This window comes from Sinocyclocheilus grahami, unplaced genomic scaffold, assembly GCF_001515645.1.
Source record: "Sinocyclocheilus grahami isolate Dianchi unplaced genomic scaffold, SAMN03320097.WGS_v1.1 scaffold106.1, whole genome shotgun sequence".
Classification (NCBI taxonomy): Eukaryota; Metazoa; Chordata; class Actinopteri; order Cypriniformes; family Cyprinidae; genus Sinocyclocheilus; species Sinocyclocheilus grahami.
The window spans coordinates 1,419,783-1,447,766 of NW_015505285.1; the positions used below are offsets into that span (position 1 = coordinate 1,419,783).

The following is a 27,984-nucleotide window of genomic DNA, read 5'->3' on the forward strand; positions in this document are numbered from 1 at the left end:
ATCACGTAACTGGACATACTTCTGTTCAAAATGTGAAAAATAAGTTAAATTAATTTGAATAAAAAATTAATGTGCATAACTTTTGTCTTTAAAAAAATACGTTCAAGGCAAAATGACTAAGAGTCCAGAAAGGCTATGAAATCAGTGTCTTTAAGCCAAAATGGTACAAAAATATATATCACATCACACAAGGACATTGCACAGTTAATGAAAATATCTACCATATTTCCAATGATATATTCAATATTCGAGTAATAGAAGAAGTGGTCATACTATATTAGACTCACACAATCAACACATCACAACCATGTCTGCCACTCAAAAACACATATATTGTTGCCTTTCTGAGGAAACACTTGTATTAAGGACTGTAAGGATTTGTTCATGAAGAAGTTTCAGTTTGCCAGTGGTGATCATGAAGTAGTGAGATGCTTTGTAACACTTCCAGCCAGACTTTGTAACAAAAGAGGTATTGTTCCTAAAATCAGAGAGAAGAATTACAAAACCTGTCCATAGGATTTATATGACTATACTGTATATTGAGAAGAAGGATAATGCAGAAATAATTAATAAACAAACAAGCAAACACAGTGACTGAGAAATGATGTGCTCTAGTCAATTTCCCATCATTGATTTATATATTCACCTGAAGGAAGCATTCTTACTGAATGTCCTGATATACTCACCTTGGTCTGAATCATGCCGTGCCGCTGGAGTCTCATCTCCTTTACTATGCCACTCACGTTAATCTATAGCAGCAAACAGAAGTACATACGTTCAGCTGCTCATAATGCTACACTGTGTATTTAAATGAGAATTCTGTCATTACTTATAAACACAAACACTATTGCTTTAAGTTTGGTGCTAATGCTATGCTTGTTTAAAATACTCACACTTAGGTCTTTCTCAATGAGACTAAGGATGACGTCAGTGCAGATGAGGACTCCAGATCGGCCAATGCCTGCACTGCAGTGGACTATGATCGGCCCTTTAGTGTGAACAGCCCTCATGTAGCGCATGAAGCACACCAGCTGCTCGGAGGAGTGTGGCGTGCCATGGTCAGGCCATGTGGTGAACTTTAGATGCTTTACAAATTGAATGTCTCCACTCTGGAAAGGTACACAATTCCATAATGAGTTTTGAACACAAAGTTGTGTAACAAATCAATAATTGAGATTTTGGGAGATATGGAATTTAGAAGATACACTGTGAAAACAATGTTTAATCAGTATTTTTGTCTTGTTTCCAATAGAAATATCGAAACGTTATAAAAACATGTTAAAAATAAAATAAAAATACATTTAAATTAATTTAAAATAAAACATTTTCAAAGATTAATTCTGCCATCAGAGTTCAAATAGCTGATAGAAGCATCACAAAATCCACAAGTAATCCACACAACTCCAGTCCATCAATTCATGTCTTGTGAAGCAAAAAGCTGTGTGTTTATAAGAATCAAATCCATCATTAAAGTTTTTTTTTTTAAACTTAAATCGTCACTTCTGGTCAAACTGGCCCATAACACATAATGACACTTCCCCAAATGAAAAAGTCCTTCCCCTGTTGTCCCTTTTTTCACTTGTGAATGGTTCTTGATCTGTGCATATTTCTCTCCTGATTCAAATGAGACAACGTCTTCACGAGAAAGCAATATTTTGGAGAAAAGAAACATTCTTAAGCAACATTTGGAAATGAAAAATGTCTTAATGAGGAATTTGGTACAAACACATAGCTTTTCACTTCACAAGATGTTAACTGATGGACTGGAATCGAATACTTGTGGATTATTGTGATGTTTTTATCAGCTGTTTGAACTATCATTCTGACGGCACCCATTCACTGCAGAGGATTCACTGGTGAGGAAGTGATGTCATGCTACATTTCTCCAAATCTGTTCTAATGAAGAAACTCATCTACATCTCGGATGGCCTGAAGGTGAGTAAATTCCCTGAAAATGTTATTTTTGGGTGAACTATTCCTTTAGGGATGTTGAAATCATAGCCTGACTGTGGTGTTTAAAAGGTGGCTTTTACACTGAAACGGTTACAATAAGAAAATTTACATCAGGTACATGCTCCTAACCTCTTTTTCCACCATCTTGATGACCTTAATGTGGAAATAGCCAAGCATCTGGTAGTTATCCAGGTGGAGCTGGTAACGGCTGGTTTCTTTGGGAACATCGAGCTTCTCGGGCCAGTACTTGTGGCATTTTACCCGGCCATGTTCCACCTCCTGAGTCATCATGGCGATAACATCAGACTTGTTCTCCCACACCATCTGCCAGAAGTTATCCTGAGTGCCAGGCAAAGGGCCCTGAGCAGAGATGTAGAGGAGCTCCTCTGTGCCCACCTTCATACGAATGTAGCTGGCATTGATGTAGCCCTCATTCTCTCCGACAGGTACACGCGTCTTATCATCTGTTTGTTCAAACAGTTGAGATAAACAGGGATAGTAAATTGTGATCAATTAATCTTCATACACAGTTTGAAAAACTGAGCAATTACTTCTGCTGAATCCTCAGCCAAGATTTTAGTACATTTAAGCTTAAACAAGCATGCATGTTATTTGGCCATAATATAAGATAAGAAAACAACAGTTAAACTCTCTGTGACGGCTCAATTCCCACAGGGCAACTAAAGCATCGAGTCCACATTATGAAAACCAGAAGGTATACAGCTTTTCTCTTTTCAGATTCATTTAAAATCCATGCATAAGCAAACAAACAAAAGGCATGTGTATTTACTATCAAATGTATGTTTCCCAAACCACAAACAAATTTTTATTTGAAATGCAGGTAGGAGATTTATATGAGGCCACAGCATTCCTGTAATGAGGTGATTGCTGTTGTTGGCTTCGGTAGCCAACAGTGTTATTAATCTGCAAACCAAGAATGCAGCGTTTTTGGTTTCCCCATAGAGGAGGAACAAATTGTGCCGAGGTACAACAAATAGCTCCAAATAAATGAAACAAGCTCTCAAGGTCATGCTGGCTGGAAAGCCTGAAGGAGTGAACACAGGGGAGCACGGTGAGAAGAATATTTTAGAGTATTCTCATGGTGGTGTGTTGGTTCTTGTAGCCCATTTAGACTTGAGACTTTACTTGGCATTTTTTTAATTTATATTTAAAATTAAATTTAAATGTACAACATTTATACCCTGAAATTAAATCAACGCAATGATCACTATTTTTTTTGTAACTAGAATTACAAAAAACTAAATTGCTTGATTTTTTTGTTTATTAAAATTACATTATTACTTATTAGGGTTAGGTACTTCAAACATAGAAAAAAGCAGACAACCAATACTGTTTCACCTTTTGGGGTCAGATTTTTCTTTTCTTTTAAGAATTCAACAAAACAAACTTTTATTCAGAATGAGATGCATTAAACTAATCAAAATTGACAGTAAAGACTCTTACATCATTACAAAAAATATATATTTTTTATATAAATGCTATTATTTTTTATTTTTCTATTCATCAGAGTGAGAGAAAAAAATCACAGTTTCCACAAAAATATTAAGAAGTACATCTGTTTTCAACATTAATAATTACAAGAAATGTTTCTTGAGCAGCATATTATAGAGTGAATTCTGAAGGATCATGTGACACTGACGACTGGAGTAATAGCTGCAGAAAAGCCATCACAGGAATAAATTACATTTTAGAAAATATATTATAATAGAAAACAATTATTTTAAATTGTAATAATATTTATACTACTGTTTTAATGTATTTTTACTGTAAATATATAAAAAATCTTATGACCCCCAAACTTCTGAACAGTAGTGTTCCATATTTGACCTACATGTACTATGAGTTCATCAGTCAGGCTCTGGTGAGTTTTAAATATTTAAGTAACTGTGCTCATATTTTGTGTTACAAGTATAATGTCAACAAAAAAAATGTAAAACATTTTTTGGGAGGAATTTTCGCTCATTTTAGGTAGGTCCTATTTGTTAATAGCTTGTTTTGTCCTGGTACTCCAGAATCAGTAAGCGATATATATAGTGAGAGTGCTGAAGGGATTGCTGTTGTAACACTTTAAAGGGGGCTGCTTGCGAAAACATGTTCAACAGCTCGGAAGAGGAAAAGGGCTGAAAAATGAAACTGAGAGGGAAGGAGATAAACAAGGGGGGCATATGTGAGAGGAAGCATATGTCACTGGGAGTAGGTAAATTCGTGCGGAGCGGCCTCCACAATGGGTGGAATCAGGCTTCCTGGAGAAGGTTGCGGCCCTTGAACTGCCTCCAGCAATAACAGTGGTTAAGTCCCAGGGGCCACACACTTTTCAATCCCGGGCGCTTTATTTGGGGAACAGAAGCCCAGTGAGCTGCCGTGATAATAAACAAACACTCCGAGCCAGGCTAGGGCCAGTCTGACTCCCGCAAGCACATGAAGCTCCGTATTGTGCCTATTCTGTACAGAGACCCCCTCTCTTCAATACAACTACAGCCCGCTCTCTGCATACTCGTTCTGACCCTGCACATGAATGGATGTTTCCCATTAACAGTGAAAGCAGATCTATGAGTCACACATCTCCTGTCTGACTTTACTTTTGCAGCGTTCTGTGTTTTGTTTTAAACTGAGGGCAAACAACGCCTCACGTAGCCTCTGACCTGCTTACACTTCACACCAGCAAAAACTGAATCAGTACTAACAGTATACCCGTGGCTGCAGTGTGAAAATGGCACCACATGGGTGAGGAAGTCCAGAAAGCCGCAAAGAGGTGGCAGATAGAGTGTGAAATACAGAGTCAAATAGATGTCTACACTGGCAATGTAATCTAATGCCCAGCACTGGTAGGAGACCTGGGAGTAAATAACCAGGGATTGGTTACATTTCATTTAATTGCTGTGTCATGTGTTCCACTGTTTACAGGTAAATGTATACAGGAGTCAGTCCTCTCCTCACATTCGCTGTTGTCTAAAACTGAACATATGTTCTTTGCTCTGGAATATTAGTGTGAATTTGCAGTATATCTTGTGAATTACAATAGTTTTAGCAGTAGCTAAACAAATAATTTAAAATGTAATAAATAGTCATATATTAAAATTGTGTAAAAAATATAAAGTTAAACAGGAGACTCAGAGATTAATTTAAATCTTCACAATGAACAATGTGGGACAATATGGATATTATTTTATTTACAGTGATTTTTACCATTTTACTGTAAAAATCTGCATACATTTTTTAGAGTTTCCCTACAGTGTGTGGTCCATGTGGTTGCAAAATGGTGTGAAAATGTACACCCAAAAATCTGTTTTATGAGAACTGAGGCTTGCAAACTGTAAAACGGTAATAAAAATCCTAACTGAAGCCGGGTTTGTGGTGGATTATGGGAGAAGCAGAGGAACTTACAGGGCAGGATATCTCTGTATCTGTTCTTCTCCCGGTTTTCAGGTGCTTTTCCAACCAGGCAGTTGTCTGAGGGTTTCAAATGCTCTAAAGCCTATTAAAAAAAGAGCCACACATGTTCACACTTGAATTATCATTCTTTAAATACTTCAATGTGTATTGTAGACACTATATTAGTATTAAAGAGATAAACTATAGATTTATATGAAAAATATTACAAGAAAATAAACGTGGTTGTAATAATAAGCAATAAAATATAGTTGTTTGTATTGATGTCAACAACAGGAACTTACCATAAACTCTTTGATCAGATCTTGCTTCTCTAACTGTTCAAGGGCCTGTATGAGGGCTTTGACCCTGGAGCCAGAGTACTGCCCATTCTTAGACAGGGATATCACTGCAAGCCTAGCAAGCTCCTCTTCTGACACAATTGGTCGACCTTAATGAAATAAAGTCCTTTTCAGGTGATTTCAGGATCTACACAAGCCACAGATCTCTACAATACATTACTTTAGAATAACTATAGAATTACACAGGTGGTGAAAAATATGAGATATGAAGGTAATGTAATTTCATTTACCTGTATTAGGAACGGTCTCGGGAAGCCATGGCTGAGAAGCATTGTCATCATCATCACCATCCTCTTCTTCATCACTGCTCCAGCCGACTGACTGGCTATGCTCTGTTTTCATGGCAGATTTTTCTAGATGCTGCTCCTGGGGGTCTGTCCTGAAGGGGGTACGGGGCAGGAATGAGCAGAGACCTTGACCACATTGCTACGTTCCGGGGCCTGTTATCATGCAAGGCTGATTTTCCTGCGATTTTTCCACCTAAAATGTAAAAAAGCTGCTAACTGCAAGTGCTGGAACAGCAGCTACGCTAATTATGTCTCTATTTGTTTCTCTGGTTTTGCCGTAACTAGGATTTACACAAGCTTCAGTCTGGATCCAGAACACCTGAGAAGAGATGATGCCAACCCCTCAGAGGACCTCAGATGATGCCAACCCTGAAACAACTTACAGAACTACCACATTTTGCTATAAGTTTGATTGCATCATATAATAATTGCTGTTTATAGTGTTCATCATCTGTTTGATTATGTCTTTAACTGATTTTTCCGTATATTTCTGCCATATGTACATTAACTGACAGTCACCACTGATAAGCTACCACTAAATATTGTAGAAACTTAATTTGCTGTAAAGTTGCTTTGCAACGATTTGTATCGTAAAAAGCGCTATACAAATAAACTTGAATTGAATTGAACACCAAGTGTGGCTTGTAGGCCAGCCTAACTAGAAGCCAAAGCTGTGATTATTGGGCCTGTATTTCATTAATGACTCTTTAGTGCCTCCCTGTGGCGATTCCTTTTGAGAGCTATGTTAAAACAAACAAACAAGAAACAAAACAAAACCTGCAATGAAATTCAGTCCTTATGACCTGGTTTATGAGCAGTCACAACAAGTTGCAGACTTATGAATAAACCGACACTTTTTTGAGGTTTTAGTTCATTCAGAACAAACTTTGAGGTCTCATACTGTACAATACACTAGCAGCACTCTTGATGCCAAATGTAATATAGCGACAGCATCAACATAAATGTGAGAAAAAAATATGGGAATTCAGAGACACTCACCTTTCCTGTAGCATGTCTGTGACTCCCAGAGATGGACAACACCTCTGACAGGTAAGTGTACAGTTTCGACTTTCCTACAGGCAAGAGATAGACAGAAAAATGAGAAAGAGAAAGAAAGAGGAGACAGGTGATGAGTTAACTCTGCTCAGGACACCCTTACTGTCATCTGAGTTTCAGCGGTTTCCTCTGAGAGAAACTGGAGGCGGTGCTAATTAATTTCATGGCAAACCTTTCTAGGTGTTGGAACTTGTCACTTATTAGATAGCTCTTTGTCTACTAATCTGTTCTGGGAAGGGCTTTCAATTCACTGGAGAAAGTCGTCATCTCAGTTTTGTAATTTACAAGTTCAATCTAAAAGGAAAATAAAAATGATACCTGCTCACATTCCCTTCCAACACCAGGACATTCTGAGGTCTGGAAAGACACATGATCTGCCTGTGTTTCTGTTCGTGCTGTAATATCTGCAAATGAAGTGTTACAGCAGGAGAAGACAATTAAAACAATATCTCAGTTTCTAACACGTGTCAGTACTAGTGTTTGAACAATATAGCTTTTTATGGTTGTGTTGATGTAGATGTCTAGAAAGAGAGACCAATACAATGCCAGTATATTAGAGTCAAAATTTATCCTTTTAAATATGTAAAAAAAAAATTTTTAATGCTCAGATCAGATGGGTCAATATTTGGTATAACTACACTAATGTTCCAAAGTTTGGGGCAAGATTTTTTATTGTTTTTGAAAGAAGAATCTTATGCTTACCAAGTCTGCATTAATTGTGAAATATTATAGCAATTTATTTAATGTCACATGATCCTTCAGAAATCATGATTCATGATCATGCTGATTTCATGCTCAAGAAACATGAAAAAATTATCTGTTGAAAACAGTTGCGTTGCTTAATATTTTTGTGGAAACTGTGATAACTTTTTCACAATTCTTAGATGAATAGAATGTTTATATTTGTTTGATCTATAGAAATCTTGTGCAACACTGTAAATGTCTGCATTGATATGTCTCTTTTGATCAATTTATGCATCTATTTAAAGATTAATGCATAGATTTGAAAGAAAATGTTATCCATCATGACATTGTGTGCTGTATTCACATAAGCGACAGATGCATTTAATACATTCAAGAATATACTGTGTTCAAAACTGCTAACTTGTTTACTATATTGTGGACTGTAAATGAGTGAATGTTACCAATCGCTAAACGAAGAAAGTGAAAATTAGTGCATTTGGACACAGGTGCAGACATGCAAGTTCTGTTTGAACAAGCATCTACTCCCATTTTGTAGAAACGTTTTAAATGATTGCTACTCAGTCGACGAGTGACGCCATTGCTGTGCGTCATTGCTGTGTGCCATGTCGTGAGATGTGAGCGGAGTCTCTTCACTCGACGCTACTCCAATATTTGAATAGTCTAATATTAATGAATTAATATTGCTGCTAATGATTACAAAGGTATTTAGAGGCGAATGACAGATTACAAAGCAAGAGTCATGTTACAGCCTGTCATCTGTTAAACTCAAATGAACACCTTTCCATCCTTTTTTTTATTTTTATAAGTGTCCACAGTCCTTAACTAAGTGCTTTCAATAGCACCATAGTCCTTCACTGAGTACTTTCAGTAAAATCAGAGCCGATGCTCCTTTTTTTGTAAGACAGTCAGCGACCAGTTTTTGTGTCCGACCATAGTACCTTCTTGATCTTTTTACTCTGTATGAGCTCATTTATGCTGCTTATTTTCAGTCGAAGACGTTTCTCAGAGACCTGTTTTGTTGACTTAAGGGCAACCTGTTGTTTTGTTGACCTGTTGCAGATTGAACCGGTTTTTATATTTTCCAGATGCTTTGCCTGCTCTGCCTAAAACTTTGGCTCTTTGTAGACCACCACCTTCCTGTTTCATAAATGTGACAGCCTGTCCTGTTTTTAACTTTACACCAGCAGAAGAGACAGGATTACCACACACATTGTGATCTGTTTCAGGCTGTGTCATTCTAGAATAAACCACTTCTCCTGTATTAACCTCCTTGCCGCTGATGTTTTCTTGTTCGCTGTCTGTGTTTTCTTCACTATCTGAGCTATCTGCTGCATTGTTTAAGCTGCCTTTTTCACTCAGTACCTGGCTGTTGTCTTGTTCATTTTGCTTATCTTGAGATTCCTGATCCTGTGTGGTTATCTTACAGAGCCTGGATTGATGTACGCTAACAAAAGTCCCCTCATGTCTTACAACAGCTCCATCTTGACCAATAACTACCCATGGTCCCTTCCATTCAGGACAGTCTGCTCTTTTGTAATCTACCTTGTCTCCTGTCATATACATGTCATCTGTGGGCCTATGCTGCCTACGTAGTGCCCTTCTTATCAGCTCAGAAGACTGCTTCTGTGAATGCTTTCCTAGAAGCATGTAAAGCAGAAATGTGTTCTCCCACTTTAGCACTCACAGTTGTACCTTCTAGAGCAGGTAGTTTATCAACTAACACAGAAGGAAGATTAGGATTCTGTCCAAACACCAATTGGTATGGATTACATCCATGAACATTCACCATACTGTTCTTAGCCATGAGGGCCCAGTCAAGGGCAGTGTGCCAGTCACATCCATTTTCTCGTTTGACCTTCAGGATGATCTCGGTGAGTGTTTGATTATGTCTCTCGAGTAGTCTGTTGCTCCAGGGACTGTATCCAGCCGTTGTTCTTATCTCAATGTTAAAATTTCCAGCCATGTCTCTGATTTCTTGGTTGTTGAATTCCCCTCCATTATCACTGTACAGCTTCTGGGGGGCGCCATGGACACTAATCCAAGTGTGAATAAAGGAGTTGACCATTTCAGATGGCTTCTTTGTTTTCACAATGTTTCCGGCGCTTGTGAAGTGGTCGATGATGTGAAGATACCATACACCTGGTTCTAACTCGTGTAGATCCACTGCCACTGTTTCGTTATATTCTGAAGCCATGGGCAACCCCACAGCAGGCTTTGGCTTTGTCCTTTTTGTATTTCTGGCATGTTTCACAGTCATTTACTATTTGTTGTAGAATAGTAAGGCATTCTTTGTCCTTATTTCCTGAACTGTGAATGAGCCTCTGTAACCTGTCTGCCGACTCGTGACCAAACTGTTTATGGAGCTTCAGAAGGACTTTGCATTTCTCATCTGGAGACATATTTTCTGTCACTGTTAGGACTTCCATACTACCGTACTTATCCAGTGGATTAGTCCCTGGTAATGGCTGCTTTAGTTGTCCACTTTGCAACATTGTGTTCCATTTTCCTCTTCCTTGCGATATTTGTTCTGTGAAAAATGCCACGTCCTGGTTCACTTGTATTCTGTTTGATGAGCCTGTCGTTTTTCCTCCGAAAATACGTTTTAGAGCCGACTGCATGGGTGAAAACTTCAAATACTGCAGGTAAGCAAACTGTTAGTGCTAGCCGTCTATTTTTTTCATCGAGGCAGGCCGTGTCCAATAGCTTAAAAGCCAGCACAGCATCAGGAAGCGTCATATTATACTTTTTCATCCGATTGTATCGCTGTTCGAAATCAATTATGTAGTCCACCATGGAAACCAAACTATTCTTTGTTAGGGCATCAAAATAAGAATAGGCTTCATATGCGCGAATCCTTTTCCTCTTTTAGGAAAACATTGTCCAGCTTAGCCATCAGCTTTGCCATACCATTATCACTGTCTAAATCCTCCAAAGGTATTTCTATCGTCGTTTCACGAGCTCGCCCCTCAAGCCCTAAGGAAACAGCGAGGGCTTGTTTCTTTTTGTCGAGTTTGGTAACCCGCGTCCAGATATTAACTTCATTTTTCCAACACTCGTATGGGCTGGTTTCATCAAACTTTGGTGGAACTTTATAACTAGCTGCCATCCTTCAACCATCCTCTGCTACCATGTTAAACTCAAATGAACATCATCAGCCTAAAACAAGGCCGAGGGACAATTACCTCCTGCTCTGATGTGACAGACAGCCTTTTCCTGAATTGTATGGCACTGTCAGCGACAGGTTTAACTGTAACAGAAAAGAGAGAAAGAATTTGTCAACAACAAAACATTTTACAACCAAAACTAAAGAAATTTTAGATGCGGTTCTGTAACTAAGCAGGACCATTTACTCTGAATGGTTCATCAAACTCATTCAACCAATTTCAAAGTTACAAAGTTAATCAAAAATGAAGACAAAATCAATCCAAGCATCTTATCACATCCTATTCTTCCTGCTAAATGAGAAACCAAGATCACAGGAATTTAAAACAATTCCCAAACTCACGAATGTCTCCCTCCTCTGCTGCCATTTCGGGGAAGATGTGTTGATGACCTGCTCCGTGCTACTGTAGGTAAACTATGCTCACCTTTTCAAGCTCTTTCGGACCTCCTGGCTAGCGATCTCCTAGCAACCCGGATGCCCACTAGATCAGCTGGCCTTTATTCGTTAGACACAACGAAAACGCACTTTGATCGGCCAGAGGAGGCCATGTCCCTTGCTAATAATTAATCCTGCACCCGCTGCCCTTTGAGCAGGACATGCCATGTCTGTCAGCACAGATCTAATGCCACAACTCCCAGACAACAGAGACACAGGAAACCAAAGGCTTTACCATCGGTAGGAGCCGCCTCCATGTCAGGGGACACAGGCTCTTCGAGGTGGGGGAAGACTTTTTTCTCCTTCCATTCAAACAAACCTGAAGAGGAAAAATGGTAAAGGATAAAAAGAAGATGTTTGTGGTTTTAATATGTTACTCCAGAAATATACATTAGTATTAAAAATATCTATATAAACTTTATAGACCAACATAAGATTTTTCTTTTCAATAAACTCTTACTGACATATGTGAAAATTTTAATAATAATAATTATTATTTTTAAAAATGGTACTCCATAATTCAAAATTTCCTTCATTTTACGTTTGTAAGAAAATATTACACAATTTTTAAACCCTATCTATCTATATATTATTTTTTATGCTCAGGCTCATTTAATAACATTACTAGTTCGCCACAACCACCATCAACAACCTAGCATCAAGGCAACAATTTTTGCACAGGCAAAAACCATTAAAAAAATTTAGAAAATATTTGTGTATTAAGTCCTTTTTAATTATTTTTTGTATTTAAATTAGTGATTGGAACCAAAATAATCAAATATTATTCAGGACTGACACAGTAGGTAATGCTGTCTAATAAGAGTTGACACTCCGCTTAAAATGACACAATGTCCAGTGAAGCATGCTATGAAAGCCTAGGCTGCTCTGGAAAACCACTGGAGCAGCTCTCTGCCTCATCTCTGTCACTTCAGACTAGACTGAAACATGTCGATCATGACTGCAGCCCAGCCAGAGCCTTCACACACCTAGAGCAAGAAAAAACACTTCCCACTGACAGCCGGAGCAGTTACCTGGCCCATGGGAAGGTTAAAGTCTATATGTAACTCCATATAATCAAATAAGACTTAATAATAGCAACAAACACACACTCGAAGTGAACAAATAAACATCAACCTCTTATTCTGTATAGATTATGAATAAACCAATTATTAAACGTACCATTCCATTTATCTACTGGTATCACTGGTTGGTCATCTCTGAAACAAAGAGCAAACATTTAATCAAAAGTTACAAAGGCAAAAACTGATACTAATTAATGTTTAAACCTAATTATTCTCCAGTCTAACCTCATGGCTTTGAATCGGACTTTGCGCGGGGCACTCTCACACACTTTCACAGCATCCTCCAGCGTCATTCCCAGGGTGCACTTCCCACATATATAAACAATCTTGTCATTGGGCTGGATGCTGCCCTCTTCACTAGCAGGGGAGCTTGGCACCACCTCCTGGACATAAATTCCCTGCCACTTGCTGCCAATACCCCCTGTTAGCTTGATACCTGCATAGACAGATGCAAAAGGATCATCATTTTGAACTGAATATGAAATCTTTTTGTTATATATATATGCTATAAAGCATCTCCTCACCCAGTTGTCCGGATGGAGTCTTGGGGATGACAATGTCCTGGAGGGTGTCAGGAGGCGGCGGGGGGAGTAGATTTTGCACAGCTCTGCCCAGCACCATGTGCAGTCTTTTAGAGGAAGACCTGAGGATGCTAATAGCCACGTCATCTGTCACGTTGGTCACATTGTGACCGTTTACCTGAAAAGGAGATAATGCCAATTCAAATAACTGACAATCAAATCTTATGAAAACTTCAGAAAGGGACGTTCATAACTGCATAACTGTGATTGTGTTTTCAATGGTGGGAAAAGCAGTACCATGACAAGTCTGTCTCCTGCCCTAAGTCTGCCATCTGCTTTGGCTGGATTATCCAGGACCTCCTGGACATAAAAGCAGTTGTCCAGTTTACTCCTGGTTATTGTAAAACCAAAACTGCCACACCATGATTTGGTCAGTGAGACAGTCAGTTCAAACTCCTTCAACATGTCCTAAAGGAAGAAGAAAAGAGATGCTGAACAACAAGGCTATGCTAGTCCACCAGCATTAAATAATAATAATAATAATAATAATAATAATTTAATAAACTTTAGTGCTTTATTTTATAAAGCAAGCTTGTCAATGGCACTTACACAGAAAAAAAGAAAAACATAAATAACAAAAATATGTTTTAGGAAAGACTTTCAATAAATTAAGCAGGTAGTGAATTCCAAAGTTTTGGAGCTTAAACCAGCACTGAAATGTATGCTAAAACTGTAGGTAAACGCAATCAGACTTTACCCTTTGGGGATCTTCATCATCCTCCTCTTCTTCATCATCATCCCAGCCGCTGTTGTTTCTGGCTGAGGGGATGGTAAACTGGGCAGGAGGTTTCACTGGTGATGACGTTTGAGTTGCTTGCTGGTAGGATGGAGGTGTGCTTAACAGTGATGGAGAAAGGGCCGCTGGTGGTGGCGGTTCATTGGAGACAGCAATGCTGCAGCTTGGAGGAGAAGGTGCTGTGGTGGTGATGCTCAAGTATTCCTCATCGGCTATGACGGTCAGTCCATTAGCTGTGAAACTTGTCATGCTCTCTTCCACACCTTCAGTTGTGTGACTGTGATAACAAGATATTAATATTTGTGACATATTTTACTTTTTCAAGACCATTTTCTTGTATTAAGCAGTGAAGAAAGACCTTAAGTTTTATTAAATATAAGGCATCACAATTGATAATTATAAGAAATGTTTCTTGAGTATCAAATTAGCATATTAGAATGATTTCTAAAGGATTATTTCACACTGATGACTGGAGTAATGGCTGCTGAAAATTCAGATTTGCTATGACAGGAATAAATTACATTTTAACACATTAAAAATATAAAGAAGTTAATTTAAATTCTAATAATCTTTTGCAATATTACTGTTTTTACTGTTTTTTTAATCAAAAATATGCAGCCTTGGTGAGCAAAAGAGACTTTTTCCCCAAACTTTTGAATGGTATTATATCTCAAGCACTTTATTCTCAAAACCAAAAATAAAATTTGATTAATCATTAAATGACGCATTTAGATATAATGTTCAGAACATATTGATCATTTTATAGTTGATATCACATAGAAATAAACAAGCCTTTACCTGGTACAAGCTGAGACATGGTTGGTTGAGATGGTATCATTTTTTGACTCTTGCTGATGGGTTGCAATTGCTGTTTCAGGGGCTGCTGGTGTTGGTGCTGGATTGGCTGTTGTCACTTTAACAGTGCATGGTGTTGGGGGTGGGGCTTTGCTCTCATGCCCCTCCCCCATTATGGCATGAGGTTTAGGTTCTCCAGCTTCACCTGAGGATGGACGTGGAGGTAGGGGTGGAGGGGCTGATATAGTAGTATCCACCAGCTCAGTATCTGGTTTCTGTTGGGTCAATGGGATCTCCTGGGTTTTCTCTGGGGAAACTTCTTTCTTTAGACCCACCTCTATCGCCCGCTTCTTGAGGAGTTCACTAAAGTCTGGGGCAACAGTCCTTGTCTGCAGGTCTAGAGACCTGGATCTCAGTGCACGGTTTGGAAGTGTGTCATGACCCTGTCAAAAAAAGGATGTGAGTTTGAAAAATAACATGTCAATTTTAGAGTTGTTTGCAACCATGTAGAGAAAGGATGTTACCAGAGAGGTCTCAATATCTGTATGTTCATCCTGTGAAGTTCTGCAGATTGACAGCCTAATCTTAGATGGAGATTTTTGGAGGAGACGCAGAACTTCCTGTGGTAATAGAAAGATATACACTACTGTTAAAAAGTCTGCATTTTCAATGTTTTTGAAAGTCTCTAATGCGTTTATTTGACCAAAAATGAAGTAAAAACAGTAATATGTAAAATATGACTAGTAAAAATATACAAAATACAAATATATTAACAAGTCTGTAAATATATTACATTAACAGAATTGTTAATGATCAAAAAAATATCTGTATACAAATATACAAATACTGAATCTCAGTACTTCATTAAGTTATTTGTCTCTCACTCTGCTTTGATGTATCCCATCTTGGAATGCTAAATATAAATAATATATCCTTTACCTCATAGGAAAGGCCTCTGACAGGTTCTCTATTGACAGCCAGGATTATGTCTCCCTCCTTCAGAAGCCCACAATCCCCTGCAGGCTGACCAGAAGAAAGGCTCTTAATTTGCACCATGCTGCCCTCATCCGGACCCAGTTCAGATATGATGAAACTGAACCCCAGGCTACTCAGACTCTTCTGTAGCGTCACCTCCAGGATGTCATCTGCCACAAAGAAAGAGCAGAACTCTCCCAATTTGTAGTTTATAATCAGTCCAGACTCACACACATTAAAATAAGTTATATTTAACAGTTAAAGGACAGTTCATCCAAAATTGCAAAAAAAAAAATTACAGTATACCCTGGCCACTCTTTAATATAATAAAAGTGAATAAGTACTCTAAGATGACTATTCTGATTTTAATATTTTGAATAAATCAGTCCATCCAGTTCACAAAGCCAGTCTAAATGATTTGTTTACCAAATGAATGGATCCGGTTAACATATTCAGCTTACTTATTTATATATTTTTTATAGTATTCATTTATCATTTAAAATTGGCTTTTATTTTTGTATTTTCAGTTTTCTATTGAATTTTAGTTGAGGTTTTAGCAATTTTGTTGTGTGCTTTTGTAAGTTTTAGTATTTTTGTATTTTTTAAATAATTCTATTTAGCTTTATTTTTATTTTAGTTTTAGTATTAGCATTCTTAATACTTCAACTTTTTTCAATTATTTATTTCACTTACCAAAATTAAATTTTAGGTATATCTAATACGTATTTTTAAATTTAATCTCCATTATCAAAACTAATTTTTTTATAGTTTTAGTTAAAAATAACGCCACTGATCATATGACATCAGAAGATTTGTAATATAGTCAAACTGACTATTTTTATGTTGATTTTGCAACTTTTTTTAAAAACTTGACATTCCTGGACCTCATTCACTTCCATTATATTCATTATAAATTGTATCCAGGATATTTTTCAAAAATTCACTTTCTGTGTTCCACAGATGAAAAAAAAATTCATACAGGTTTAGAATGACATGAGGTTGAGTAAATGATGACAGAATTTTCATTTTTGGAAAAACTAATTTTTTTATAGTTTTAGTTAAAAATAACGCCACTGATCATATGACATCAGAAGATTTGTAATATAGTCAAACTGACTATTTTTATGTTGATTTTGCAACTTTTTTTAAAAACTTGACATTCCTGGACCTCATTCACTTCCATTATATTCATTAAGTAAATGATGACAGAAAATGTGCAAAAAATGTAATTATGATGTAATATATACATAAAAAACAATGTTCCTCCAGACAAACTCTAAATTTGGCTGGGTTTATTTTTATTTTAGTTTTAGTATTAGCATTCTTAATACTTCAACTTTTTTCAATTATTTATTTCACTTACCAAAATTAAAAGGCAAAATTTCTAATTTCTTTACATTTTAGGTATATCTAATACGTATTTTTAAATTTAATCTCCATTATCAAAACTAATTTTTTATAGTTTTAGTTAAAAATAACGCCACTGATCATATGACATCAGAAGATTTGTAATATAGTCAAACTGACTATTTTTATGTTGATTTTGCAACTTTTTTTTAAAAACTTGACATTCCTGGACCTCATTCACTTCCATTATATTCATTATAAATTGTATCCAGGATATTTTTCAAAAATTCACTTTCTGTGTTCCACAGATGAAAAAAAAATTCATACAGGTTTAGAATGACATGAGGTTGAGTAAATGATGACAGAATTTTCATTTTTGGATGTGCTATAGATAGACTCTAACTGTCAAATTTGATGCAAAACATATACCAGTGCAAAAAATGTAATTATGATGTAATATATACATAAAAAACAATGTTCCTCCAGACAAACTCTAAATTTGGCTGGGTCTTTGAGTTACATGGGTCTGGCAGCTAGCACAGTGTCACTGTCAGATTCAGTTGAAATGTTTTGCAGTGTTTTCTCCCCCTCTCTGATCCCCCTCTCACCATCTGACACAAAGCTGAAGTCCTTGGCCCTGACAGACAAGGGCGTTTCCATGGTCACATCTCTCCTCAGGGGGGTGGGTGTGCTTTGAGCACTGAGGGGTGAAGGAGATCTCTGTCTCTCCAATGTGGATGAGGCACTGTAAGTGTCCAGCACCACTGGAGGCTCTCGTTCCAGAACCAGGCTCACCACCTGAAAATAACACTGTCATTAAAGCAACATGTCTTCTTAATTTATCATACTGGCTGTGCACGTATAGTGAACATACCCACGTCATCAGTCTTCTTAACACAAGGCCTGTTACCTAACCAGTGCGTGTGGCTGGTCAGCTTAAGTGTAATAGTGTGTCAGTATGACGACGCAGGGCTCAGTGTCATACCCCGGAAAATCTTATTAGCCCAGACAAAAATATCGACCAACACGTATGCTTTCACTTTAGATCTTTCTTTTGTGCAGTCTGAGAACCCGTAAGAAAACAAGGGTTGATAATGTTGTTGTCCTAAAGCAACTGACATGCTGAAGAGAGGAGCACTGGCTCTTCAGACATAATGTGACCTTTGGCTCGCCCTTGTGCTAGAGTTCACATCTTACAGCAGTTACTTCTCAAAATGTCAGCTAAGATTAAATGAAAGTAACTGCTCTTTAACTGTTCGCAAAAACAAACTTAATGTAAGTGCTGTGTTACTCAACACTGAACTGACTGTCAAAATGCTTGTCAGCTGTATAAGCCTTCTCTTCATTTGGCTGTATTGTTACTGTTACCTAAAACTAAAGCTATTAAAAACTTCGGTTAATTCTTATGTTTTTCATCAAAAATTAAAAACTTAAACTTGTAAAACCTGTACGAAAATTAGAAATCATTTGATATGCTAAAATTACTAACACTTAAATAAAAGTTAAACAGAAATATAAAAAACTAATGAAAAAAATAAAATAAAAATTAATTAAAAAAGACTAAAATTGAAATGAAAGCTGGAAATATAAAATAAGAGCTAATATAAAATATTAATAAATTCCATAATAGTAAATAAGTAGTATAAAAACATCACTGAAAAAATATATCATAACTGTCTTACCTAATATCCGAAACATGGGTGTTAGTGTCCTACTGTGGGCTCAATCATATCCAGTTACATTAACGGTTGTGATTGTACCACTCAGAAGTAATGCAAACACATGTCATTACCTCCCCCGTCCTCTTCAGGCACTCTACCGCCTGCCTGTGTGTGACAGCACACAGGTTACAGCCGTCCACCTCTAGCAGCCTGTCACCTGTCACACATACAAGAATTCATTGAGCTGTCAACACCAATCATGCGTCACAACCAGTCAGGGTGTTGCATATTCATGCTCATTAGCATGTTAGGGACACATCTGAGTCATGTTTGTACATCGTCAAGGATATGACAAATATGCATAGAACACACCGGAACCACTACCGTTCGAAAAGTTTAAGGTCAGTAAGGTTCTTTGTTTTTCAAAGAAATTAGTATTTTATTCAGCAAGATGCATTAAATTGATCAAAAGTGACAATAATTTTACTATTTATAAATTTTATATTTATAAAGTAGTACCATACGTAATGTTACAAAATTATGTTACAAAAGATTTCCATTTCAATTAAATACCATTCTTGAATACTTGATCATCATCAAAGAATCTTGAAAAAAGTATCACAGTTTTAACAAAAATATTCAGCAGCACAATGTTTTCAGCATTGATAATAATAACAAAAAAAATTCTTGAGCACCAAATTAACATATTAGAATGATTTCTGAAATATCATGTGACATTGAAGACCGGGGTAATCACTGCTGAAAAATCAGCTTTGCCATCACAGGAATAATTCAATTTTAAACTATATTCAAATAGAAAACAATTCATTTAAATTGTAATATTGTTTTACAATTTGTAGTGTTTTTACTGTATTTTTGATAAAATTAATCCAGACTTTTCTTGCAGTCATTCTAAGAAAAGTCTGACTAAAAGATTATTTTATCTGAATATCAGGTTTTATAATTGGTAATGATGGATCTTTACCTATCTGTATTCTTCCATCTTGATCTGCCGCTCCTCCTGGGATCACGCTTTTGATGTAGATTCCTCCATGATGTACATTAGTGTTGATTCCCCCCTACAAATCATTTAAATAGTAAAACACTCCATGTTTTAAGATTTGAGAAATTACATGAACACCACACAGAGTAAAAACTCACACCAACACTGATTCCCAAGCTGCTGTTGATCTTTCTGAGCTCCATGTAGATTACTTCACCTGGCCTTGAACTGAAGCTGGAAGAATTATATCTATCCTGCACAGGATGAACAATAAAAAATGTATGTTGGTTAGTTTTTGTTCATGTCAGATGATTTCTAACAAACTGGACAAACTGCATCACTGTAAATCTCACCTGAAAATCCAGAATCCGCACCACAGGTATGTGCAGCCTTTTGCCCATTTTGGGAGCCATGATGTTGGACAGGGTCTCCTCCAGCTCCTCCATCACAGGCCTGTACTCTGCACTCAGGGTGCTTTGAGAGCCAAAGCCTCTTTCCAGCATCATCCCTAAATTACTTGTAGCCAGTGAGGTCTTACTGTCCCGGAGATCCTCTACTCAGGAACAAAAAATTTAAACATTTTAAATGTGTAATTCCTACCACCAAATGTACCATAATTGCAAAAATACAGATAAAGTAATGTCTTACTGCTAGGATAGTAGAATGTATTTTAACATTAAAATGTGCACAGTTCATTTTTAAAAGTGAAAGTATGAAGACAGAACATATGTAAATAATTGGTGCAATATGAAGACATACGTTTGGGTTGGGACACTATGAGCTCCACTTCATCTGGGCTGCTCTGCAGTATGGCAGCAGCTATATTAAACGTCACCCCCTCTAGACTGGTCTTATTCAGAGAGATCAGCCGACCACCTAAACACAAACAAAAGAAAATAAGTCTTTTTCATTTCTTTTTATTTTTGGGCATAAAAGAGGGGAAATGTTCAGGATTGTACCGGGTCTGATTCTGCCGTCCCTATCAGCTGGCCCGTCGGGAACGATGGATGCTATGAAAATTCCCAGATCTAACTTCCCTGTGTTGTCCTCACCGACCATTACAAAACCTTTTCATCAAAAAAGATACATCAGCATTCAAATGCTTAACGTTATATAAAAGATGCATGTTCATTTTCACTCACCGAAACCAAGTTTTGGATCCTTTTTTAAAGTTACACTGATGATTTCTCTCTCTGGGGTTGTTCTTGTGGGTGTGTCCACTAAAAAAAGAAATGAAAATAGATTATTTAAGAAAGATAAAATATAATAAATAATATAAATTATATATCCACTTTCGCATGTTATATTGAGAATAACTTTTATGTTTTATGTTGAAATGTTGTTTATAATCAGCTCCCATAAGATCATAGATCTTATCATAGAAATATCAGCTAATCATTAAAAGTCAATGTCAAACTTTAGCATTAAAACCAGAGAGAGCTTCACTGTTTACCTCTTATAGACGAGGTGGTGAAATTAACCTCTGAGTCCTGCTTTTGCAAAGAGACATTGGACATGATGCGATAGACTGGAGGACTGAAAGTTTCTGGAGGGCTGCAGGCAAGAAAGATCAACACGATATGAGAGATATTTAGTTTTGAATTGTGATTTGAATGATGGGCAGAGCAGATCCATCGACACACCTGCTGCTTCGGCTCTGGTCTTTCAGTTCACTTGGGGTTCTTGGTTCAGGAATGTCATTTACTTCATTCTGTTGCTGAATCCGAACTCCGATCTTTGCTGACAGGTCATCGCAAGACTTGCTCATGGAGTCATTGGGTAATCCATTCAAACCAATATTGTTGAGCACAATCTCCGAGCATGACAGCCTATTTATCTGATTGTGTCGAGCACGGCATATTGATGTATATTTTGCCACGCTATCATCTAGGTTGAAATATAACAGAAATTACTAACTACAAGTTGACAAACAAACAAATCTTTGTATCTGATGAAAATGATAAAATAATAAAAAGAATGTAACTAATGAAAATGATAAAGTAAATATTTTTTTTCTTGAGTCCACTGAAGCATAACATGCTCATTGGAAAAGATAAATATGTAATTTTTTATGAATTTTTTTTATTAAAAGGACTGCAAAGCACTGTAAATTCAACTTCAAATGGCTCTGTATATAGAAATAATTCTACACACCTGAGGCTAAACAGTAGGTCAGTTGACGAGAGGTCATCTCACTGTGAAACTTGTGCTGGGCTGAGCAGAGGTTCAGGAGGTACTGTGCGATCTTTGAGCTCTCTGTCACAAATGAGTGCTTCTTCCCACTCGGGCTGCACTCAATGGTAAATTTTCGTCTCTATGACAGGATTAATGGAGAATTATTAAAACCTTATCCCAAAACATCATGAACTTCAAATAGCATGTTACTGGAGTATTTCACAGAGTATCAAAAAAGACCTAAATAAGCAATATAATCCACACAAATAATAACTCACACTTGTTGAGAGACTGTCTGTCTCTGTCCAGTGAAATTTGCGGCTTAACACACGAGAATGGTTCTTGACTTCATAAACCATAATTCCTTTGGCACAAATTCCCAAAACCAGCTCTCCAATAATAGGTTTCCTTTCACGGGCAACTCTGTGGAACAGCACTCCATACTCTGGCAGCTGCTGTGCAATCTATAAAGGCAAGAGAGACACAGGAGGTACTGACAAACTATGATCAAATAGCCAGATGTTTGAACAAAACTACTGTTATATTGATTTGTTTAGTTTTATGAGCATAACAAGAGTATTTTTAGCATGAGTGACTCTAACTGAAGGCCAAAAGAAAGAACCTTTAAGAACTCCATCTCAGCCTCCTCTGGAAGCATGTGGGCATTATTGGCATGTAACCTTGGCAACTCCTCTCTTAAACAGGGCAAGGCCACTTTCTCTATGACTCTCTTAGAGATGTACTGCTCCATTTGGAAATAGTTCTTCCCATAAACCTGAAAAGGTTAGTGTGATATCTCAGCATACAGTCTAGTTAGAGCTGTTGAAAGTTCAAATGTTCATTAATATCTCACTCACTTCAGGCAAATAATCTCCAAACTCAGCCTGCAGTGCTAACGCAGCAAGAAACAATGCGGTCTCCTCAGTATAGTACACTCTGTCCTCCAGAACGTCCCTCCTCAGCTGGAGATAGTATTGGTGTCGTGTAAGTCTATGCCTTTAAAAATAATTCAACAAAAACAAACAGTGAGCAGTATTAGCACTGCAAACTATTAGGTATAATGCATTAAAGACCCCATGAAATCATTTGACAAGTTTTTTGGTTAATTTTCCAATCAACACAAACTCAGCACACCTGAAAAACAATAGGTGCGTAGGAAAAATAGTCCAATAATATTGTTGAATCAAAAATATAACTTAACTATAATAATAACTTTCTATTTTAATATATTTTAAAATGTAATAATTCCATTGATGGCAAAGCTACATTTTTAGCAGCCATGACTCCAGTCTTCAATGTCACGATAATCCTTCAGAAATCATTCAAATATGCTGGTTTGGTGCTTAAGAAACATTTCTCATTTTTATAAATGTTGAAAATGGTTGTGTTGCCTAATTCTGTTGTGGACACCGTGACACATTTTTTTCAGGATTCTTCGATGAATAGAAAGTTTAAAACAACAGTATTTATTTTTAAAAATAAATAAATCATTTGTACCATTATTAATTTTGATCAATTTAAACCATCTTTTCTGAATAAAAGTATTCATTACTGATTTCAAACTTTTGAAACGTAATGTTTATGCACTAAGTTTGTTTTTGGAGTACACTAGTACATAGATGGCCTGACAGACATATACTAAAAGCCATGAAAATCTGATATCATTGGGTCTATCTAAATATCATGCATATGCAAACCATAAAGTGCCATTTACACAGAAATCAGGGCAGCGGAATGGAAAAAAATGGCCTAGAGACACAGATTTTTAAAACTTAAACTTTTTTTAAGTTTAGAACGGCGTGTCACGTGTGAGGCACTGCAAATGATGCAAAATCATGGCAAGCACAATAGCCCGTCAAGTGCATGAAAACAATGTAAAAAAGCAGTGCAGTGGAATGCAAAAACATGTTCTGTGTGAACAGCCCCAAAGACAGTAGAAAAACACATACAATATATAGGAGATGTCATCAGGGAAAAATTTGACACGGAGAAAAAGCGTAAATGTCGCAGAAGCCACTTTCTTCCAGCAATCTGGGGCAACCTTTGAGATTTTTGTCTCAGGGTCCAAAAAGAAAAATTCACCATCTAAATGAGAAAAAATTTAATTAATGCTCAATGACTTACGTAAGGTAGTTCAAAGTATACATGACAAACACTCGTTCCTTTTACAGTCATTAAAACCACACAAGAGCACACAAAGGTATATATAAAGACTGCATTACCATCAATGAAAGCAAGGCCAAAGTAAAAGTGCTCCACAAGGTTAGCGTGTGCCACAACCATGTCGAAGACATCTCTCCCACGGGACTTGATGTCACATTTCACTGCCACACACTGTTCATTTGGCATGATCACGTTAACCTCCCTTTGAGACAAGCCTGACTTGCCTTTCTTTGACTGTATCGATCGAGAGAGAAAGGGAGAAGAAGCTAAATATACAGAGACAACCTTAGTGCAATAAAGCTGCACATAAGTGCTGAACACTTAAAACTGAAATGCATTTTATACAGTATGCAACCAAAGACACTAAAACACATTTTACCACTATAGATCCTGGCAGCTCTAAAACTATTTGAGGTTCATCAATCATCCTGGTAAATTCAGGTCCAAGACTCTAAAACATGGAAACACGCAATTAACAACATAAGATGTAGCATACATATCATTGTACAGCACAGATGCTAAGCACTTTACCTTAGCTTTCCTTTGGGAGAGGCTGATTGCAGACTCACTAACAGTGATACAGGGACTGGAAGGCCGGGCTTCACCCTTTTTGGGAACGTTGAGGCATGTACTTTGTGACAGCCAACAACTTGTGCTTCGTCTGTGGTGAAGCCCCAGTGGAATTCTGGGATAGCATTAGAAATTGACATTAACAGCACTAACAGCTAACAGCCTGATAATATATTTAGAAGTGCAAAACAATACTACTAACCTGTTTGAGCCCTGATATGATGTGGTCTGACTAGGTCTACTTCTGAGAGACCAGGTTTTCTGTTGTTGGGAAATTCCTGGGGGGGAAAAACAGCTAGACTGAATATTGAAATATTGCTGTATGTCTAAATGCTCTGCAATAAAGAGAGGGCAAAAAAGTAGCTTGATAATTTAACGAAATAACATTCAATTTTTTATACAGTAACAATGGATTCACTAAACATCTAAACATGTGATATTCACTACTGTTTAAAAGTTTGGGGTCATCAAAATTAATATTTTTATTCAGCAAGGATGCATTAAATTGATCAAGTGGCAGTAAAGACATTTCTAATGTTACAAAAGATTTCTTTTTCAAATAAATGTTGTTCTGTTTATTCTAACTTACTATTCATCAAATAATTTTTTTGGGGGGGAGAAGAAATGTTTCTTGAGCACCAAATCAGCATATTAGAATGACATCTGAAAGACAATGTGACACTAAAGACTGAAGTAATGGCTCATGACAATTCAGCTTGGCCATTACAGAAATAAATTACATTTTAAAATATATTAAAATATAAAACAGCTATTTTAAATTTTTTACTGTATTTTTGATCAACTTAATGCAGTCTTCGTGAGCATAAGAGACTTTCTTTAAAAACATAAAAAAGCTTACAACTACAAACCTGGCTTTGGCTCGGAGTCCAGAGACAGTCTGCGAGTCTCTCCTGAAGCTCCGTTCCCCTCTGTATAACCAGGATATGGTCCACGCTTACCTGCTCAACAGAGACCTGATCAGTAACCACACGTAATGCATACTGTACATCCACGGTATACACATCAGTTTATACGGCACATGGTTGTACAAGTAACCTCTGGAAAACAGCCAAACATAAGATCCCTACGCTTTACATTACAGTTTGTGTTTAAGCATCAGCGCTTTGAGCCTGATTACAACCTTTTGTAATCCCATGTTCGGTTTAAGTTAAACCATTAATCCTATTCTGAACACTATTTTATTGGTGCGGTGGTGCTGTCTTACGCATATATTAGTCAAACATGCAGGGTTTTACTAATTACATTTTTAGGATAAACATTATAATCCAAGGAATATGTTGGGATTACCACTGAAACGGTTAGTTAAGGACAGAGTTGAAGACAAATATGTGGCATCAACACCCACTTAGACTTGTTATACAAAGGATCTGACGTGCACAGATTGTAACATGACAGGCTAAAACTCTTCTATAAATACCCACTGCAACAACTAATTTGCATATGTATCAAAACATCAAGTCACATTTTACATGCAATATAAACATTTTTAAACATTACAATAATTAAAATATAAAAACAACAATTAAAAAAATTAAAAATAATATAATATTCAGCCTATATTCAGGTTTTCATACTTTAACTTATTTGACAACACTTCTTTACAATTTCACAACTATAAGAACATAAAATTATGAAATTTTGTGATTCAAAGGAAGTCCTACCATGTAGTCTTTCTCTGATCATCTGACTTTTCCCACTCAACTGTGCAACATTTTCAGTTAAAGCAGCTCGATCCACCTGGAAATGAAATCTCATTCTTGGCTATTTTTTTCTAAACTGAGCAATTGAGAAGTGTTTGAGGTATAAAGGATATGCTTTTTAACTCACAGAGTCTTGGAAGACATCCTCTACCAGCTGTTTGATGACTTTGTTGGGAGGAGGCAGGAGAGATGCTTTGTGATGTGATTCACAAACCTCCAAGATGGAGTTCAGGTTGGCTCGTCGATGGGCCATGTCCTCACACATGCTCAGGAGAAGGCAATTCAGAGAGTCACTTAGCTGAATGGGCTAACCGAGCAGAAAACACATTTATTTTCACATTTATATGTAGCTGCCTTATTCTTCACTGGCATGACTTGTTCATCAATCTTTTACTTGATTTACTTTTTTTTTTTACTCGAATTTCTGTGAGACTGACCTGGTTTTGAGGGAGATGATAATCAACTGACCAATACAGAGTCATCCCAAGAGAATACACGATTATCTGGAAGAAATGACACATAAATTATATTTCTGTAAGCATTCAACTGAAGCACATTTTCTAAAATAAATCCAACCTTCTTTGTGACAAGATTTCGCACTAGACAAAAAAAAAAGTCTATAAAATTTGGTGTTGATTGTTAAATAAATTGAGAATAGTGAGAATAAGTGAGAATAAGTTTATTTTCACTGCGTGTCATATGACCGCTTCAGGGCGCCACTAGAACTCTCTGAGCGTTTGACAGGTCATCATTTCTCAGTTCGTTTATGGTGTGAAAATTCATTTTAAAAAAGCAGGAATACAGGTAACTGGACCGCAGACAGTTTAGTTTTCCCTCTCCGTTTCTATAGTGCACTTTTCCTATTGCTATGACTTTATTCGCAGCGTTTTCTGACGGAACGTGAACTCTGTTTGTTTCTTTTGCAAGCAACGTGAGAGAAGTGAGAGCCTTGCTACGTTTACATTATATTATTTATTGCTTTTTTTTGTGCCAAAATGACTGAGTTTGTTTGGAATAATTATTTCAGAATTTAAGAACAATTACTTAACAACAATGTCAGGCTTTGATCTAGCTAACGTAATGTGATTAATATTCATGAGCCTGTCAGAACTTAGCTCATTTTATTTTAGTCTATTAGTAATATTGGGTTTGTTTGTATCATTATATATTATTATTAGTATTATTGTTATTTACAGAAACATTGAATTACATCTCAAGCATCACCATATATCTTCATAAAACCCAGTCATTTTGTGAAGAGAACCTGATTTGATTTGGAAAGTGTAATGTATAGGCTATATAATATAATTGTGTCTGTGCGTCAATCTCTGACAAGAGTGCTAGTGTTGGCATGCATCGCTGAATGAAACTGACCTTCTCCATAGCTAGCTTGGTGGAGATGGCACGGCCTTGCAGCATCTCTGGGGCTGTGAAGGCACACACCTCATCTGTCATAGCACAGTTCTTGAATGCCAGCGTCCCAGTCGCGGACAAGAGCAGTGATGCAGGAGTTATAATGCTGCAGATATTGTGACCTAGAAAAACAGACCCACATTCATTTAATTTTTCATGGAGTGCACTCTTCACCATCAGGAAAAATCAACTAACTTCAAGGTCAACGTTTTACCTTTGTAGGAAAGGTCTAAGAGGGATTCAGCTGAGCCCAGCAGGAGCGACCACACCTCATCCTCTTCCAGCGGTCCTCCTCTGGCTTCCAGCACCTCTGTGAGGGTCACAAATGTGCTGCTCATTCTGTGGAATTGCGAGACAGATACCTGAGAAGGAGAGACACAAGCTAACTGACTGGTGGAGGTGGAGAGAAAT

General features: G+C 37.1%; 1 protein-coding gene across 1 annotated transcript; it reads right to left on the reverse strand.

The window, feature by feature from the left end:
- Positions 1-34: 34 nt before the first annotated feature.
- Positions 35-27,935, reverse strand: ptpn20 (protein tyrosine phosphatase non-receptor type 20). The gene is made up of 45 exons (XM_016276906.1): positions 27,788-27,935; positions 27,535-27,695; positions 26,598-26,663; positions 26,288-26,467; positions 26,122-26,197; positions 25,309-25,398; positions 24,642-24,717; positions 24,401-24,554; positions 24,249-24,320; positions 23,929-24,103; positions 23,656-23,791; positions 22,564-22,702; positions 22,329-22,481; positions 21,985-22,170; positions 21,686-21,845; positions 21,175-21,418; positions 20,985-21,085; positions 20,674-20,751; positions 20,491-20,598; positions 20,291-20,407; positions 19,885-20,084; positions 19,690-19,785; positions 19,514-19,607; positions 18,660-18,745; positions 17,476-17,665; positions 15,485-15,690; positions 15,070-15,165; positions 14,549-14,988; positions 13,712-14,027; positions 13,252-13,422; positions 12,958-13,132; positions 12,659-12,869; positions 12,531-12,568; positions 11,587-11,670; positions 10,936-11,000; positions 9,524-9,767; positions 7,367-7,497; positions 6,992-7,065; positions 5,936-6,084; positions 5,649-5,794; positions 5,359-5,449; positions 2,083-2,417; positions 894-1,109; positions 687-749; positions 35-478 (listed from the first exon to the last, which is right to left on the reverse strand). Exons 1-45 carry the CDS (start codon positions 27,909-27,911, stop codon positions 383-385), a joined length of 6,609 nt encoding a protein of 2,202 aa, XP_016132392.1. The 5' UTR covers positions 27,912-27,935; the 3' UTR covers positions 35-382.
- Positions 27,936-27,984: the final 49 nt, after the last annotated feature.